Genomic DNA, 21032 nt, shown 5'->3' on the forward strand with positions numbered 1-21032 from the left:
CATTGTTATTTAAAGGTTGGATTCTACCTGCAAACCTGCTGCACATATCAGTAATCACTTCCTGTAACGATGAAATCACTTTAAGGAATATAAGTTATACTGTGATGATTGTAATAATGTTTACCTTGTTAACAACACAGAGTAACTTTATCTCATCATTTGGTAACACTTTACTTTAACCCTCCATATTTAGCATATATAAGCTGTGTGTAAATGTTTTATAATTAGTATAATAAGTGTTTATTAATGTATTTATCAACCTCTACTGTACAGCTCCTGTGGGCGCTCATACGTAGTAGCTGGTGAATAAACAGATTATGTAAAAACACAGTTGTAGAATTATAAAATAAGTCTTCATTGAAAAATGTTGTAAGGAGATAAGAACATTTTTAAACCTTTAAAGTGTCCTAATATCCTTACAACTACATCATGTTATAAACCATTTAATAAATCTTAATATAGAGCCTGTAAATGTAAAAAAAGAGTTGACGGTAGTTAGAGTACCGATAACTGAAGAAGACAAGTGATGGAATCTTTTCAGCTTGTTTTCTGGCTGCAGCTTCCTCGTCTCTCTGATGCCCGACAAAAAACATTAAAGTCAGAGTTTGCTTCAAATATCTGCCAAATAATTATAAATGGTGCCGTTAATAATGATGATACTGTCAACACTATGTTGTTTGCAGAAAATGGATGAAAAGTTATCACACATTGTTACTCTTTCACATGTTAGACGCTTCAATATATTATTATTTTACAGTTTGTCATTAATTCAGACCACAGAATGTTACTCAAAGTATTAATCCTGGAGATTTAAATTAAGTAAGTTAAGTCACTGAATGATGTAACCCGCTGGTGATCGAGCCTTTCTGTCTCTTTGATGAAATCATTTGCGTTCACAGTGTCTGGACTCCCGACACTGTTTGGATCTCTGGGAAGTGAGAAAAGCGATTAATCGCCAGAGAGAACCAAACGATATCTTCAAGATTATAAACTTAAACTTCACTAAATGATTCTCACGATGCCATTCCAGTAAAAAGCAGTAAATACTAAATGATTACGCAACACTAGCGTCACTGCATTTTCCTCATTTATCACTTTATTTTTGTCTCGTCTCGCAAAACACCAACTGATTCAGCATCATAACTGGTAACCAGTTAACCAGCACCAGCGCTCCACTCCAGTGCTTTCTCTTCTATTTTAAGCTCGACATAATCCTCCCGATGTCTCCTGTGACCTCCTTTTCACTCGGTGTTAGTTAATGCGTTGGATTTGCTGAATGAACGCCTGAATGACTTTTAATGTCACAGTGACATTTTCCACATCGTGTCGGTCAGGAGAGGCCAAGCTAAGCTGTGTCGTTCCTGTTCCTGTTCCTTCTGTTGGCAAATGTCTGACTCTCCGCTTCAGCTTTGAGACATTTGATTTTCACATCGCTGTAAAGCAAGAATACATGTGTTCCCTGTCAGTAACAGTTTAGTGTTTACTGTTAGATAACGAGTGTTGTACTTCAGGACGGCTGGTAGTGAGAGTGAGGAGAAGCATGCACACACATACATATATGTATATATATATATATATATATATATATATATATATATATACATATACGTATATATACCTTCACAGTACAAAACAATGGCTTCGCTGTCTTCCAAAACATTTCATATTCTGTCACCTGCTGTCTGAAGTATTGATATAATAATAATACAGAGTATACTCTAATACTCTAATATTGTGTAAATACTCCAGCTCCCTTTAAATACTTTTTATAAATACAGTTTTGGTAACAGACTCTTATTTTCACCTCTCTACAATCGTATAATGTCATTAATTTGCAAAAAAGGACGAAAACGCACAAGAAGCAAAGTTAATGAGTTTGACTGATAGCATTTTTATTTTTATTATCAATTATAATATTGTTATTGTGAATTGTTTTTGCCACGATAATTGTATATTTGAAATAGTTTGGATAGTCTGCCTACAGATTTAATATTTTTTCAATGAAATGGTTTTGCTTTGCCTGTAAATGTTTAACAAATGAACATAACTACGTATTCTCCGAATATTTTAGTTGAACATGAACTACTCACGCAGTGTCTGCTAATTTGAGTGAGTATAGTTCAAGTACATGTCGGTGTTTTCATCGGTACATCTGTTGAAGTGTTGAATCTCAACCAAGAAGAAATGTAACAAATACGCTTTAAAACTATTTGGCTCTGATGTCGTTTGACGCCGGTGGGATCAAACTCACGTCACTTGGAAATAAATGGTTCTCAATTGTACTTTGACAAAAGATATTCATCAAATGCACTCTCTCAAGAGTTATACAAGGATATTTTAAAGGGGGAGTGCACTCCTTCTTAAAGGGCCAGGCAGGGTTTTAAAGCCCCCCCACCCGCCCACACACACACACACACACACACACACACACACACACACACACACACACACACACACACACACACACACACACTGAAAACCTGTGTGGGTAGAAGCATCTCTGGAACATCTCAGGTGCACTGCTGATGTAAATGTGGATCAGATAAGCAAGAGGAATGTCCACCTTCCTCTCAGCGAAACATACCAACATTGACGACAATAGAAGGGGAGGAAATACGCTCTATTACAATAGAAATACTGCGATGTAATTACGTAAATCTAGGAAAAACACTGACCTATCCCCAGATGTTAACACGTGAGAATCTCTTCAGTTCACATGACAGGTGAGAAAAATGTGTCTTTTGAGTTGGCAAAAGTCAATGATAATACAGTACTTTCATGTAAACTTCACACGGCAAATACTTACTTATTTTGTATTTTTAAGGACAGTTAGTTTTGATTAACTGAGAAAGAAAAACAACTGAAGCATCTTACAGCTGCCAATCTCCCCTGAATGAACACTGAATGAACACTGTGTCATGCAGTATTTTTTTTATTGGATTATCTGCTTTTCTGTGCTTTACCTCAGAAACTCAGAGGTAAATCTCAGAAACTTGTTAGATAAGAAGTATATTTTTGTTATTGTGAAGAACCCCAGTCCGTTTACTCCTCTGAGCTTCATTTCTGTCCAATTATTGTCCATTAAAAACACACCAATGAGCCACGCTAGTGCACCGTAGTCCTTCAATACGAGGAACCCCACATACTCCTGCTGACAGAAATACAGCAGCTTGAGCAAGAAAAAAACTACAGAGACAAATGAATCAGCCATTTGTAAAGATGTACGTCTTCCCTGGGAATGAGCGAGGCTGAGAGCAACAGACAGGGAAGCATTGAGTCAGTAAAAATATAGATTATTCATTTAGGAGTTCTTTTAGTTAACCAGCTACACGTGTCTTTCAGGAGAGACCTGACCAAGAGGGCGGCGTACAAAACATTATAACCAGTATGACCAGACCCATGACATCGTGAGTAAAGTTTCATTTCCCCACAGCGAGTTTGCTTCCTAAACAAGGAAGAACACAACTACTGCTCAGCATCTGGCATGTTTATGATGTGTTTGAATATTAAATATTAAAAAAAACGGTTTCAAAGTTCAGTTCTTAAAATACTGATTGAGATGACCTGCCAAGTGAAAACCGTTCCCCAGAAGTCTGAACTCGGGCCAGATGGCTGAACGTGGTAAATAAATACTCCCTCGCTCTGCACAAGTGTTAGAAGTGCACGTGTTGGTTAAACTGACTCAGGGATTTTTGACTCCCTCACTTCTTTTAATAATCTTCTTTTGAAAGTGTCTTTTCCAGGAACTCGACATCCTTTTCTTTTCTTTTTTCACAGCTGGTTTTGTACACATGCAGTAACAAATCGTAAAAACGTGAACTGACTCTGGTCCGCAAGTGCGGTCTTGAGTTATTCAATGACTCAAGACTGATTTCACTGGGAATATCGAGGCATTCAACTTTAAATCAACACTTTGTCCCACGGGCTAATGGGAGCAATACAACTACTCACATTCTGGGGAAAAAGTCCCTCAAGTGAATCTAAAACATCAAGTGTATCTTTCATTTATTTATCATTTAAGGACCAACACAAACATTGAACACAAACTTAAATCACAAAGAATGCTGGGCGGGGCGGGGCGGGGCGGGGCGGGATGGGGCAGGGGGGTTATTCCCCCTTTTCTGTTTCCTCACTAACAACTGAACCCGCTTCCTATTTTGTACAAATGCCAACAGTTTTGCACGTAAATAACAGCGTGAGTAGAATGACGCATGCTACATTAAAGCACGATCACGTTATTACACGTCATTATAACAAAGGTGACTAAACGTCTGGAACATTTTGTGCTGCCAAGAATATTAAAACTAGATCAGCCAGAGAACAATTCCTGTGGTTAGTTTAGCGTTGATGATAGATTTTGAAAGTACTAGTTCTAATTGATCCAGTGCAGAGATCGCATTGGAAGGTCACGTTTGTTTGAATTTGAGGTATTTCAGAGCACAATTAGGATCACAGTGAAGAATACATTTCAGTCTGCAAAAACTTGGCTTCAAAATAATGTGGTTACGGTTTAATTTAGTCACAATTTGACAACACAATGCCGTGTGGGTGGAGGCCAACGGTGGTTATTCGTTTAGTGGGAAGGATTTGATGTAATTTGACACCTGTACGTTGTTTCACCTGCAGCCATCAACTCTTTTGAATTCCTGGGGGAGTTTGGGGACCTCCGTGTGAAGCAAAACAATCACGAAACGTAATTTCACATTCACTTCTTAGAAGTCAGCCTAACGACTGCGTGTACTAAGAGGACCTTTTTTATACAGTGGGAAGAGACACTGGTGTCAGTCTGGGACATATATTTCCAAGTATTCAATATAATTAAGATATTAATTGAGCTTGTGTGGTTGTAAAGGAAAAATAAACATGTGGCAAGCCACATCCAAATCAAGCAATATGACACAAAACATACTTAACTTAAACTTAAAGCTGCTACGGGGAACTTTTGGCGGTCCCTCTGGACAAAAGCTGCAGTGTTTTTCCGTAATGAAGACTTCTTTGCCCAGAAACTTCATCACCGACTGTTGTCAAGACATTGGTCAGCATTTGTTTTTGGGGAAATTTAAACAAAGAAGCGACTTCTTTTCAATAACATTTTTCTCTTTTTTTAAACAGCTGTTTGCAGCATGTATAACGATGAGGTCATGTTTCCATTTGTGGAAGAAAGATTAATAATTTAAGGTTTTGGAATAAGGTTAACTCTGTTCATTAGTACCATTCATACACCTGCTAACTATACAGAAACAGACACTCTTCTTGCTATTGGTCTTGTTTACCCATGTAGGTCATATTGAGCCACCCCTATCATATTGAGTCTTGTTTCATAACCAGGTAAAAGTTCATCATAGTAACTTTAAGGACAACAGGCTGCTTGAGTAAATGTACTTTGTTCCTTTCCACAACTGCTTGAGATGACTGTAAATTGCTCTGTTGTAAAGTTTAATTCAGTTATTGTCCCATATCTCTCAATATGCTCGTGTAATGGGACGACTCCCTTTCCCACTCCCACCTAATTCCTTTATGTATGCATTTACCTGCCTGACTGCACATGTTTCAGTTACCCAACGATATCCTCATTGCAATTACTTAGCAGCTGACAGCGGCCTATATATATATATATATCTGTGAGCTGTACACTTGGTTATAACATGCCCTGAAGAATGTGAGTGGAAAAGGGCTCGTCAACCGTCGAGAGGACATTTTGCGCATTCGCTACAAAAGAAAAACATGACAAACAAAGATTTATTTGCTGCAACCAGGAGCAGTTTGGGTGATGGGATAGCCTCAGGTCCTAGATGGGTTAGCTTAGCTTAGCTTCCATCTCAGCTCGCTCCGCTTTCAGTGGCGTTTGGTCCGGCGGGTCTGGGTGAGGTCCGCCCCCAACGATGTTAATCCAAACCCCACGCTTCCTTCTCCTGTTCTGATGAGTGTATTCTTCAATATGTCTTGAGTGCTCCTTTAATAAAAGACAAAAAGACAACAAATGAAGACAAAATTCATGGTCGCCACCGGCCGCACCATGTGCATTCACCATATAACCATAAGTAGTACTAAAATAATCTTACACTGACGGGCATACTGAGTACTTCTAACATTACTATGTACCGTGCTGATAATACTTGTACTGCGAAACATGTTTGAAGAGAAGAGCAAGTAATTATCTTAAATAAGTATGTATGTAAACATTGTTTGCATTAAAGCAATAAAATAATGGTTTGATACTCTATTATTGTTATAATTGTTATACTCTATTGTTTGTTCATTCAGTTAATATCATGTATTTGTACACCATACCAGTATATGTAGCCGACTCTACCAGTGGTGGAAAAGAACTAAGGAGGCTACAATTTGAGGTACTTTTACTTGAGTTGTTCAAATGTATGCTACTTAATACTTAAAATTATACTACAATTATCTGACAGCTGGAGTTACTAGTAACCTTAAAGGTTTAGATTACACAAATACAACACATGATGAACTTATAAAAAGTGATTCTGTGCTATAGATTCATCTATTCCACAGTATAAAGTATTTAAAATGTGCTTCACCTCCTCCAGCTGCAACTTTAAAATGCTGCAATAAAATAGATATAAAAGTGTTTGAATACATAACAGACAGACGTGGGACCCTGTGGAACATGAAGTGAATAGATGTGTTTTTAAATGATGCTGTGATATGTCAACAGAGGCTGCCTCTGATGTTTTGGGGTCAGCTATTCCACAGTTTAGGAGCATACGTGAAAAAAAGCTGCATCTCTAGTTTGTGATATTTTATTCATGTAAACATGGAGAACATTTAATTTGAATGGCTGTTGACAGTATTTTCAGATTTAAGGAGTAATGGAAGGAGATATCCAAAATGACCTCCTTAAAACCAAAATGTCAACAAACCTTTATCCAAAATCCAGATTTCTGTTCTGGAAATATATGCAAATTATCCATTATTTTATTTTATATTAAAACATCATTGTCTTCATGTTAGTAGGCTAATCTACTGAGTAAGTCATGATGATATGTGTTACACGTGTTAATCCCTTCTTGCACCACTGTACTAGAAGGGAATGTACTTTTTATTTTTGACTCTGCAACATTTAACATTTAGAACACAGATCCACGCTCCACGTGCTTATTTGCTCTTGTACCGCTGCAGCTTGTTACTGACAAAAACAACCCCAAAAAAGTGCCCTGGTCCACGGACAGCGTGACTGTATACTCTGCTGCTCCGGTTCAGCGCTGTTCACGTTGAGCTCTGCAACGTGACCAGCCGTGTTACCATTCCTCTCGCTGCACAATCCACGAGGCGCTCTGACTCCGCCCCCCTCCGGTGTCCTGAAAGTGTGTCACTGGGTTAAAGTGGCTCGAGACGCAAAGGGCGGATGGCGAGGGGGCGTGTCCGAAAAAAATAGGTCACATGGGCGAGCCCACGATTGAGAACATTTAGTTCTCCTGACGAGCTGCTGCTCCCCACACAACAAGAGGGGAGCTCCATCGATCCAGACGTGGTTGACTTCTTCTTCTTCTTCTTCTCTCTCGAGATACTCTGCAGATTATTCACAGAAATATAGACTTCTGACATGAGCGTCATCTCTAAAGTACTCGCGCACAAACGTCAAGTTTAGTTGTTCTTTCCGTGAGATTTGCAGACGTCGTGACAGACAGTTTGAATCATCTGTTGGAGAGATTTTTCCTTTTTAATTTCCTCGATCAGAGATGCCTGAGGACATGGGGACAACCAAGCCTGGTAAGAGGACACTTCATCGTGATTTTAGGCAGAGAATGTAATGTTGTCATTCATTGCAGAGTGTTGACATTTAAAGGGAATAACGGGCTTCCATAGAAGTCCCAATTCATTCTTAAAATACCTCACCATTACAGAGCATCAAGTTTGATTTCGTCTTTTTATTTATAGTAGAGAAATCATTTGTGGTTCCCTGAATGCATCATAATTATTATTATTATTATTTTTTTAAATGGATCCAGGGAATAAAGTATTTACTAAGAGGGCAGCACACTAATGAATGGAGTCCTGTCATTGAAACTGTTGTTTTTCAGCGCTATGATCGTCAACAATGTCAGAAAATGACACCATTTTAGAAGTAATCTAACTGTAAAAACAACGCTAATGCACCCCGGAAACCGTGTCTTATAAACGGGGTTAGGAGTACCACAGTTCCGCACGACGCGTCGGTGCTACATTTACATTTGACACAACAACCGTGTTTATCTTCCCCACGTCCCCGCTCACATGGACAGCGTAACCGAGGCCATGTGTTCCGTGTGTACACGCTCTCATCGGAACACTCCTCTGATTGGCCGAGGGGCGTGTCCTCCGCGAGCACGCGTCTCAGGTTAGAGCTCTTCTCGGATTGGCTGGAGGGGGAGCCCGTGACGCAGAACGTTGCATAAATCACGCTGTACACAGGACGCGCCACGCGAGGCTGCACCGCGAGGTACACGTGAGACCGGAGGAGGAGAGAGGGAGAGGAGGGGAGGGGGGAGGAGACAGGAGACAGCAGCCACTGACCTAGATTTTTTTTTTCTGCTCCTCGCGCCTCGGTTTCACAGAAATTCATGACAGGTCCACGTGTGGGTGGGCCGTAAAAAAAAGAAAAAAGGCGAACAGTCATGGTTGATGGTTAGGTAACCATCTGTTTAATTCAGGAAGGAAATCAGGCTTTTACACAAATACTTGAATAAAGACTAAAACTTACCAACAATATTTAACATGCTTTAACATTTAAACTACCCACTCAAGTCACGTAACCAGTTAACTTTACGTTCTTCAGCGTTTTAACGGTCTTTGAAAAACATGGAAAAATAAAATAAACCCAGAAAGGGAATTTGCTTCACACAGTAACTTTTAAGATAAACTACATGACGGAAAAAAAAAATATATATATATATATATATATATATGACTATATATATGACTTTCCAGAGAATGTATAGTCATGTAAATTTGACTCAAAGGCATTGAAAAGTCTTGGAAATATACTGTATGAACACTGAGTCTAGTGCCTTGCCCAAGGGCACTTTCCCTAGAAGTTAATCTATTTATTACTTGGTGTATCAGTGACACTTTTTTAACAAAACAAACCAGAGCTGTAATCTAGCCAAACATGTCATTACACAACCCACCGGTGGTTGTTTTTCCTCTTTTTTTTTTTTCTTCTCACGACGGCTCTAGTTGCTCCGGTGCTTCAGTGACCTTGTCTGGAGCGCACTCCCACAGCACGGGGACACGCGTATGTTATGTAATGGTGTTATCCAACCAGCCAGCCCTGTGGCTGATAAGAGCAGGTCAATCGGAGCAGTGAACTCACCAAACCAGGAAACACACACACATTCTGGAGCGCTTGTCTAGGCGTGTCAAGTTGGCACATTTATGTACTTGATGTACTGCCAAGTGTAATTTGGCACACAAAACAATCCATTTTTTTAAAAATGACTGCGGTTTAACTCGTGTTATAGTCTCTTGTGTCACAGTGACATGCTTGGTGTTTAGTAAAGTGGAATTAAATTGAATACCTGGATGTCGATACGAGCGTGTGTTTGTAATTGCATTGAAATAAAAAGGGAGGTAATTAACGTGCCATAACGGTGTCACCGTCTCTCCACAGGAGGAGTCATCGCCTACATTTCCTCCGGCTCCGCCTGCAGCCCGGAGTCCTTCCTGCTGAGCACCAGCCCCGGCAAAAGCTTCCTGACCACATCGCAGTCGGTGTCCCGCCAGTCGCTGCCCAGCAGGGCCGTGGGCATGGTGGTGGACATCTCCCCGCCGGCCAAGCAGCGAGGCCACGGCGCGGAGAAGGCCGGGCGCTCCTCCACATCAGCCAAGAGCAGCATTACCAGTAAGCACAGCATCCAAAGTCTTATTATTATTATTATTATTACGACTATTGAGAAAGATGTGGCGTATCTGATCTGGTTACCCATAAACCATTGCTTACGTCTGTTTTTTTTTCTCTCTCGCAGAAATTAACGGCATGGTGCTGTTGTGCAAGGTGTGTGGCGACGTGGCCTCGGGCTTCCACTATGGCGTCCACGCCTGCGAGGGCTGCAAGGTGAGACGGGTTCCCCAGAGAAAGAAGCTTGACTCACATCCTGTTGTTGACTTTGAATGACTCGTGCTCACCACCAAGGTCTTGTGTTTTCTTCAGGGCTTCTTCAGGAGGAGCATCCAGCAGAACATCCAGTACAAGAAGTGTCTTAAGATGGAGAACTGCACCATCATCAGGATCAACAGGAACCGCTGCCAGCAGTGTCGCTTCAAGAAGTGTCTGTCCGTCGGCATGTCCAGAGATGGTGAGTCAGTCAGGTTGAATTATTTACTCCACAGCTCGTTAAATGTCGTTTAATCTGGACACAATCTAACAGCACTCCCGTTTTACTCCCAGCTGTCCGATTTGGCCGCATCCCAAAGAGGGAAAAGCAGAGGATGCTGCTGGAGATGCAGAACGCCATGAACAACATGATGAGCAACAACAGCCAGCTGCACAGCATGCTGCACGGCCACCAGAGCCCGCCGCTGCCCATGGAGGCCATGACCAGCGACGCCAGCTCCTCTCTATCCTCTTCCTCCTCGTCGTCGTCCTCCACCGCTTCCGACTCCCCGTCGTGCTCCAACCCTTCCTCCCCGCGGTGCCCCCAGGACTCAGAGTCCGTAGTTTCAATGGACATAAACTCCAGCTCGGCCTCTTCCTGCGCGTCTGACAGCGGCGAGGACGAGGCGGCGAGCAGGCAGCACCGCGAATCCTTCGCCTACAGCCAACAGGGCCAGGCCTCGCCTCCTTCGTCCGGGATGAGCTGCTGGAACAACAATGTGGTTGTAGGAGGTTACCAGCACGGCTCTTACAGTAACGGCCAGCACGTCGCCAACGCCGCGTACAGGGAGGAGAGGGGAGTTCACCACCAGCACCAGCAGCAGCAGCAGCAGCAGCTCAACGGCACCCCTAGCTGTAAACCATCAGAAGACGGCCAGAGACTGCATGGCGTGAACACACAAACTGCCTCAAGTGGTTATAATGGACCAGCCAGCTGCGGGAACAGCAGAGCACACTTGGTGAGTGATTTTTCTTTCTCGTTCTTGAAATTTATATAAATATTCTTTAATCCAAACGTAAAGTTTAGGCGCCTCATCCTCCTCCCCGACTGACCAACTTGACTTTTTTTTTTCCCCAGGTCTGCCCCATGAACTCATCACCCTACGTGGACCCCCGCAAGCCGAGCCAGGAGGTCTGGGAGGAGTTCTCCATGAGCTTCACCCCGGCCGTGCGGGACGTGGTCGACTTCGCCAAGAGGATCCCGGGCTTCCGCGACCTCCCCGAGCACGACCAGGTCGGCCTGCTGAAGGCCGGAACCTTTGAGGTAATAAACACTTCATGTTGTTTTGTGCTCACTTCTGAAGTCAAACGCGGCGGGCTCCTCGAATACTCGGAATATAGGAGCCACCGTAGCTTTTTAAACAGATAATATTTACATTATCACAAACTCAAGAAGTCTTTACCTGACTCACACCAACCTCCTCTGCTCTCTTCCCAGGTGCTGATGGTCAGATTCGCCTCTCTGTTCAACGTGGTCGAGCGCACGGTGACCTTCTTGAGCGGCAAGCGCTACAGCCTCGACACGCTGCGGTCGCTGGGCGCCGGCGAGCTGCTCAACTCCATGTGCGAGTTCAGCGAGAAGCTGGCGGCGCTGCGGCTCGACCCCGACGAAATGAGCCTCTTCACGGCCGTGGTGCTCGTCTCAGCCGGTAAGAGAACTTCAATACAGCTCCACTGTTACTTTTTATACCACAACTTCTTGTATTACTACTACAGTTGGTATAACAAGGCTCTAGGTTAACCTGGAAGCACCAAATATCTGCTCCATTCTATATAAATCAACGTAAAAACGGTAGTTAAAATATGTAGCGTGATGTATTTAAAAGCTAAATGTACATTAGTTTTGATAGAAAACTCTTCCCTCTGATCCCTTTCTGGCCTCCAGCATTAACCCGTTCTCCCTCCTTTTCTCTTCTGGCACAGATCGCTCGGGGATCCAGGACCTGAGCTCAGTGGAGGCCCTGCAGGACAAACTGATCCGGGGTCTGAGAAACCTGGTGATGCAGAACCACGGCGAGGACTCGGCCACCACCTTCACCAAGCTGCTGCTCAAGCTTCCCGAGCTGCGTTCACTCAACAACGTGCACTCGGAGGAGCTGCTCTCCTTCACGGTGCACCCGTGAAAAAAATAAATAAATAAACTTCCTCCACCTTATCCACACACCTCCACCAGGACCTGCCTCTTACTGCGCCCTCCTCCGCACCCGACCAACCCAGTTGCTCGTTTGTTTCTAGAATGTATTCAAAGTTATTTTTTATTCTATTTTTGTTGAGTACACCCGAAGAGAGAAGAGTATAAAGACGTACAGTATTTATAGAAGAGCGCGCGCTTGCGTCTGCGCTTTTTATATTTTACGAGAGAACGAAGAGCGCTGAAGACTGGCTTCACGAAGACCACGCGAGCAGAAACCCATCGCTCGATCCACAAGCCGATTTTAATTCCAAAGTGTGTACTCTGACGAGCGGGCGAATGTGAGATACCGGACACACCGCATGTTGGTTTGGTCCAATAATTCTTGACTGATGTCGGCAAGATATCAGAGAAATGTATCGACGAATGTGTGACGACCGCTGCTAATGCATGGCTGTACTTAATGCAAACTGTTTTTACTTGGGTCTTCTCCGTCTCGTCTCAGAAAGCATCAGTTTCACTGTAAATAGTGTCGAATGTTTTGTTTTTATTTAATGTTTTTGTTTTTTTTACGACTGCCTGCAAACTGTCTGGTGATTTTTCTGGGGGAGTCGGTGACGCCATTATTTTTCAACACTACATCTGCAACATGTTCTGTAACATGTAAATGCTACATGTAAACATTGTCACACGTGTGATTCTGCTGTTTTGTTTTTTGTAAATATATATTTGTTTTTGAGCTTTGTGTGCTTTCAGCATAGCACTGAATTTTAATGTTTGTCATCCATTTTGTTGAAATGTTTTTTCAACTGGCAACACTGCCATATGTAAATAACTATATAAATATATATAAATATCGGATGAACATAGAATATAAATATGAAATATGATATAGTATGAATAAATACAAGTGGAAAATACTCTTTGTACTTTGTGTGTTTACTGTAAGTATTTTTGGATGAAGCTGACTTCAGAGTGGCAGTTGTTCTCCACTAGGTGGAGCTATTCAACAGCATCTTGACTTCAACTCCTTTTCTACTTGATAACCTGAAGTTACCAGTTTGTCTTTGCAAATTGTTGCATAATATGAGTGAGCTTAGCCTCCAACGATCCACCTGCAGATCAACTTTACAGTTTACTTCAAATCACCCGAGCTTCAACCAAATCCATTTTAAAGAAGACCTGAAACGTTTATTCTCTCACATTTCCCACTTCCCATCATCGTCCTATATTGTCTCCATAACACCAATGCCACAACCATCGTTCTACCACACTAAGCCTGTTAGAAATGTGCAATATTCTTCTTTGAGTTTCACATTTTCCCCAGGGTGTAAAAAAACACAAAAGCAAAAAAGTATATGAATGTGTTTATTATCAATTAAGTTTTTCCACCTTTTCTTTCCAATAAGCACCATTTTTTTGGTCAAAGAAACATACGAGGAAGGAACCTCTCATTTTACTGCACGAGACATTTAGGATCTGAAACTACCCTTTAGTAGAGGTTGAGTTGAGCCCAAATAGCCCCAAAAAACAGAACCAGGTGGCATTTTAGGCTTGATTACAATCAGATTGATGCAAAGCAGGTGCACAGACTTGCAGCCAACATGAAAGAACCTAAACTTATAAATCACCGTAAAAAAAATGGTGCAGAATACACTCACACAGACAGTTGATACAGTACATGCACACAAGCACCGTGCAGTATTTATTATGTTAAGACACCTCCTGTTATGTTGCAGGTCAAATTGACCCGTTTCAAAGTTTGAAAATCTAGAAAAAATATTTAAAGTACTTTTTCTGTATGAAACTTCTTCTGCTTGCTTTAATTAGTGTAATCAACGTGAAAATAAATAAATAAAAAATATCATGTATTTGCAACCCCCCCCTGCAGGTTTATATAACAGAGATGATGTTATATAAGGATCAAGTTTAGACCATTTCTTTCTTTGAAAATGTGAGACAAAGTATCTCTTACTCCTCCCAACATGTTTCACCCCATTTCACACACACACACACAGGTGCGGTCTCACTACCGCACCTGTGCGAGAAAGATACTATTTTGCCGGGAACCTTTTTTTTTCTCGCGGGAAAACTCCGCCCACACTTAGCAGGAGAGGGGAGAAACATATGAAAGGGTTGCTTGGGAGTCCTACCAACATTACACTCTGCAGATACATGCAGCACACCAGCTTACTGGAGGACAGCATGAGCAACAGAAACAAAAGGATGACAGCCCTGGAGGCTCTGGAGCACATCCTTGATCACGACAGTGAAATAGAGGATGTGTCTGAAGATGAAGACCATCTTGAAGTCAATTCAGATTATAATGGTGCTGATTATGAACCATCAGATGAGGAAACTGATATACCTGATCCTCCAAGACAGACATTCGTGTCAAAAAATTGTGAAATACAGTGTTCATCCTCACCCAACACACGTCAGCCAAGACTGTCTGCCGAAAATATTATAAAGAGTGGCAAAATGTATTTGCACAAAGACGACATGTCACTCGTGTGCTGTGTAGACACACACACACACACACACACACACACACACACACACACACACGCACACACACACACACACACACACACACACACACACGCACACACACACAAACACACACAAACACACCTCGTTCATTGTGTTCATATCTTGTTAATTTTTGTAAATGTCTGTTTCTTAACACTATAAGTAAACCTAAGTAAAGTTGACTTTCAATACAAATCCTTATGACTCATTTGGCTTGATTTTGAGTGAGCGGGTCAATGTGACTCTGAACAGCAGAGGTGTCTCATCTCCATTTATCTACATCACCCCATGAAAAAAAAAAAGTTTCAAAATGTAGAAATAATTTAGAGAAAAATACATGTTATGGTAGACTAATGCAATTTACATCTAGGTTTTTCCAATGTACCTAAAAAATTGTTTGAACATGTATTTTTCATTAAAACGAGTGAGTTATCCTCATTGAACTATAATCTATGGAGGGGGGAATTACTTCATTCCACTAAATACTGATTGAATTGTTAGTAAGGGTGGTGGTGATGAGGTACAAACTATATTTATTAGGATTTTTTGGTTTCTGACAACTTTTGGATGATTAAACATGCACCGGGTCATATTGACCCGCGAACATCATGGCTGTACCTAAGAAACGAACATAACAGGAGGGTTAAGACAAGGAGCCAAATCTCAAAATCAGTGACCAGAGAGGTATAAAACAAATCTTTAAACATCCGAGGAAGCCTTACTGCTCAGATTTTAAACTAAAAGCACAATTTTATATCTGTATCTGAAGGACAACGGAGATTTATTTTTCCACAAAAGGACAATGTTTTAACGAGAGATTGTCTTTGTATTCAAAACCCTCCGAATGTAAATTTTCAACAAATATAAATGAGTTTAGAGTCCAATGATCCATGAGCAGCCTGCGGCACGAAGCACATCAAGCACAAAGTGAAAACACCTGAAGAGGTGCGTCACACGTCTGGAGGCGCTTCCTCTATATCATCCCACACAAACTATGAGCAGGTAAATATTTACTGTGCACACTGAGTGACTCAAAATACGTCAAATAAAAGTCCTTAATGTAAAATCTGCGGGTTTTTTTGGGTCAGCGTAGATTTCTTCTCTACGGACGTTTTAACGCGACGTTCGTCTCTGTATTCAAATTTCTTTAAATGTATCATTCAAATCCACGAGGCCGCTCAACATCCACTCTGAGCCCATGATGATGATGGAAATGTGGCAGTTAAAGAGAAAAGTAGAAGTAAAGTCAGATGTTCTATGTCATCGATCTTGTAGAAACTAAAGTGAGGGCAGGTATCATTTAACAAAACAACGTGCAGCACATTTTTTATTAGATCAGCTCTCACCTTGTGTTGAGAGGCCTGATTTAGAAACCTAAATGTGGCACAAAAAGACAAAAAAAAGAGCAAATATCAACATTTAGAAGGTCACCTGCAAATGTTTAAATGACAGGAAACAAAAGAATGAATCCATCTGTTTGGTCTGACTTTTTTTGTAACCGATCATTTGATTGTTTCCTTTAATTATCATGTTTTATTTTAAGGGTTAAAGGTGCTCTGTCTCACCAAAACTCAGTCTTAAGTGTCCTCCACACTGTCCCATACATCACTGCTGCACTACTCCAATTGTTTCTGATTTGTATGATTGTTTCAGGTAAATTTATGTTAAACCCGATCACCAAAAAGACGTGTTGCAAACGTATTATTTGCATTCATTGTTTTTCCAGATGATTAATTCAAATCTGACTGACCACATAATGTTGACATCCACTCAGGTCTCACGGTGATGTAAATGTGGTAATAAAAGAGAAAAGTCACTCGCAAACAACAATCTCCAGGTTTGTGTCATAAATGTAGCTGCAGCTTGTAGTTTGACATCTCACGCTTCTTTGCTTTCTATCCGAGAAGATGAGAAGATGTATGCCACATGTTAAATATTAAAGCTACAGATGGCAGCAAGTTAGCTTAGCTTAGCATAAAGAATGTAAATACCAGTATTTATTCTAAGCTAAGCGGCTGCTTGCTGTTGCTTATATTTAAGATAGACCTTCAAACATGAGTTAAAAAAAATACACCTACCAGCACTATAGAGCTTACGAATCAACACATTATCGTATTCGTTAAGCCAAGCTATCTGTGTCCTCCTGCTTACAGTCTTTATGCTAAGCTAAGCTAACCTGCTGTTGGCTGTTGCATCATATAAAACATACAGAAATTTCATACCTTAAAACACAACTACCAGCCCTTAGAAAGCTTACTAATCAACACATTCTCTTGTTTATTTAGCCAGGCTAGCTGTCTCCTCATGCTTACAGTCTTTATGCTAAGCTAAGCATAGCCTACAGACCAGAGTGGTATCTATCGTCTCATCTTACTCAGCAAATAAGTATGTTTCTCAAAAATATTGAAGCTTTCTTTTAAACACAAGGGGATAAATATACTTTAAAGTTCCTTTTGAGTTTCATAGGCTATTAAAATAAATGTAATAATTATGTTGCATTTAAATATCAAAGGCTGGTGGAAAAACATTTACTTTCTAGTAATTTTTTAACTTATCTAGTAATTTATTTTATTTATATTATTTCAGGATATTTGAGATTTAATGTTCACTGTTTTTGATCAGATATTGAGCTTTGGATAATTTCCAAATCATGTCTTTGTATAAACAAAGCTAAATTATCTCTGCTGTTATGATCCAAAAGTAATAACTTTTGTTCAGACCGTGAGGAGGAAAAGGTTGATTTGTTTTTTTATTTAATTTTTTTGTCAGTGAGGGTGTGTCACAGTTTTCTCATCCAATCCGTGTCGTTCAAAGTTAATTGTTCATCTGTAGATCAAACTGTGCTGATTTTCATAAACATAGAAAAGGAGCCTCAACACAACAGTAGTGTTCAAACACTGAAGAGGACAGACAGACGCTCATGCATGCTCAATCAACTGAAGACATTTGAAGTTTGGTAAATATGTAGCTTCATATATTGTTTTTGTTTTTGTAACTGACATTACTTTGTGCAAGTTGTTTAAAGGTGAAAAGATTTGTATGCAGCTTGTCATAAATTCATCACCACAGGATACAAAACGGACTAAAGAATTTATTATTCTTTACTTCTGAAAGAAATAATAGAAAAAGATTCAAAAAAAGATAAATAACTAAAGTAAATCATTGTCTACATAATTGTTTCCAGTTGCACAGGGTTCAACATGTTTTGACTAAAACAAAAAAATGAAAAGAAGTCAGGTCTGAAAACAGCGGAGTCTCTAATTAACAGTAAAAGTACAATACTAATCTTTCCTTGAGGTTAAGTGTATATTCAGGTTCTGTGCAGCATATGAGCTCAAAGCAGCTTCGCCATGTTTGGGTTACATTCTGGAAACGATTAGGAGGCCGATGTTTGTAACGTGTTTACTTCAAAGTGACAAAGGACAAAATCGATCAAATCTCTAAATGTGTCAAAATGTCAGATTAGGTCATTAGGTGTATTTGTTGGTAATATTAGTGTCAAGCAGTGGTGGAAAGTATATTTACTCAAGTGCTGTACTAATGTATAATTCTAAGGTACTTGCACTTGAGTACTTCCAATTTATGCTACATTATACTTCTACTGCACTACATTTTGGAAGCCAATATTATAATTATTATAATAATTATTATTAATATTATTTGATAGTTAAGTTTGCAGATTTAGCAATTCAAAATATAATCAACATGTACATTATGATGTAATATAAAGATGAGGCTTTATTGATTCATTGTAAAAATAAAAAAAAATTAAATAAATAAGAAGCTTTGACAGTTGCAACATTCAAGAGATGAACACATTAATAGATCAATAATTTGAATTCACTGGTATAATCTTTATTCTGAAATTAGCACAAAGCGTACATTTACTTTTGGTACTTTAAGTATATTTTGATCCAAATACTTGTATGTACTTTATGTTCATTCATGTTCTTTCGTCTAGAGTTACTCAAAGTCAGCATGGACGGGGCCGTGTTGGCGACACTCTTTCTCACAGGTGAGATGGGATTTATGTGATGATTGATTTATTATTGCTTATTGGACCCTCACATAGTCTAATTATAAAATTGTGAGGTGTATCACTGCTAAAGAAATGTAATAATATTACATTTTTTACTTTTTTGGTAATTACAATTTGGTATAAAAAAGTGCAGGTGTCACAACAAAGGAGATATGTAGTATATATATATATATATATATATATATATATATATATACTATATATCAACAAATCCACTTCCCTGCTCAGGTTTCTGCGCCCTCTCCTCTTCTTTTCCAAACGCCTACTACTTCATCAAAGAGGAGATGACTTGGGATGATGCCGAAAACTACTGCAACTCAGAGTACATTGCAATGGCCCAAATACAGAACGTGGAAGACGCCACCGCCATGAGCAACACTCCAACTGGGGGATACACAGACAAGGCCTGGATAGGACTGTTTGCAACCTCAGAATGGACCTGGGTTGATGGAAAACCAGTCACGTATTCAAATAATTTAACTAGTGAGCCAAATATGGACGAGGTCTGCGCGGCCATGAACAATGTTGGGATGTGGACAGCTGCCAGCTGCTCGGCTAAGAAAACATTTGTTTGTCATGATGGTGGTTGGTACAGTCTTGACATTTTGGTATTTTAGATTCCGAATTTCAGTGGGAACTGTACTTTTCACTCCACTAGATTAATTTATTTACAACGCAATAAACAACAATATAGTTTATTTCGGTTACAAACCCATATTTACGTAACTGACACAGCTGCACACGCTAGCTACAATAAGAATATGAGATAAGAGAGAACTTGAATAATCCTTTTTTGTGCCAAAGACGCTCAGTATACATAGTAAAAATATTATTACACAGCACATAGCAGCAGAGGATATTCAATATTTTGCGGAAGGTCCTCGTTCAAAAAAATTCTGTTGTTTAGCTTCAATTGTTATATTATTATATCTAATCAGCGGTGCAAAAAGTACTCAGATCTTAACTCTTAACTAAACTAAAAGTAGCAATACCTCAGTTTAAAAATAATCTGTTACAAGTAAAAGTCACGCATTCAAAAGTATGAAAGTATAGAATCAAAATATACTTAAAGTACCAAAAGCAAAAGTACTCATTATGCAGAATATCCTATTTCAATAGGAACTAGTGATGTATTAATGTGTTGGTGAAGGTGATGCTAAATCTTTCCTGGATTATTATTTTTTTGTATTTATAATTTAGCTAAGTAGCTTGTCAAATAAATGCAGTGGTGTAAAAAGTACAATCTTTTTAGTAGTATAAAGTAGCACAAAATGAAATACTCATGTTCCGTACCTCAAAATTGTACTGAGTTACGGCATTTGAGTAAATGCATTTACTACTATATTATATGTATGATATGATAACATTATCTAGGAGAACATACATTTGACTGAAATTGACAATGCAATCCACTGATGATTTTACTTGAAAAGTACAGTGGTGTTATGGAGTGGGATGTCTTCCCTCATTAATGATCTTTGACAATGGTGGCCTGTCATCAAGTGACTGATGTAATTAATGTTAATTAGCAACAACTGATACTTTACTTTGGATGCCCGCGTACCACGGCTAATACCTAATAGCTGTGATATGAATCCATTTGCTCACGGTACCTTTTTAAACCTTTGTTTAACTATTTATTCTACTTCCTCATTGTCTTTATCTCAACAGGTGCGAACTACTATCTTAATCGGAGTACAAGTACTTGGAAGGACGCCAACACCAGCTGCGAAGTCAAAGGGGACGTTCTGGTCACTATCAGTAATTCAAGTATAAACTCTCAAGTCAGGAGTTTATTCTCATCAAAAGGACCATGGATTGGCCTCTACAGACGTAAACTCTGGTATTGGACAGAATCCATAGAAATTAACGAATTCATGAACTGGCAAAATGGACAACCTGACAACCTGAACGGGTCAGACAACTGTGCCGCCGTAGTTTTGACAGACGGAAGCTGGACTGACGAGCAATGTGACGCGAAATATCCTTTCTTCTGCAGTGGAGGTGTGAATCACGCAAACATTTCCCCTTTTAAAGCTGTCCGTTAGATGGCAGATGAGACATTAGACACAACATGGAAGACGCATAGATCCGACCGAATTTTGAGTTGGTGTGCAGGCTTGCACAATTTTGGAAATATTCAAGGTGGAAACTTTCCATGAGAATTAACAGGGAAAAAATGGAAATATAGAGTTTACTTCTTTAGACTGTATTGACCATGTTGTACGCAG

General features: G+C 40.0%; 1 protein-coding gene across 1 annotated transcript; it reads left to right on the forward strand.

Moving 5' to 3' along the window:
• Positions 1-7454: 7454 nt before the first annotated feature.
• On the forward strand, positions 7455-13150 carry nr1d2a (nuclear receptor subfamily 1, group D, member 2a). Its single transcript, XM_079165121.1, has 8 exons — positions 7455-7737; positions 9617-9847; positions 9972-10060; positions 10157-10301; positions 10394-11058; positions 11178-11363; positions 11538-11748; positions 12023-13150. The coding sequence occupies exons 1-8, from the start codon at positions 7707-7709 to the stop codon at positions 12220-12222; spliced, it is 1758 nt and encodes a 585-aa protein (XP_079021247.1). The 5' UTR covers positions 7455-7706; the 3' UTR covers positions 12223-13150.
• The last annotated feature ends 7882 nt before the right edge of the window (positions 13151-21032 follow it).

Source organism: Pholis gunnellus, assembly GCF_910591455.1.
Source record: "Pholis gunnellus genome assembly, chromosome: 8".
Lineage (NCBI taxonomy): Eukaryota > Metazoa > Chordata > Actinopteri > Perciformes > Pholidae > Pholis > Pholis gunnellus.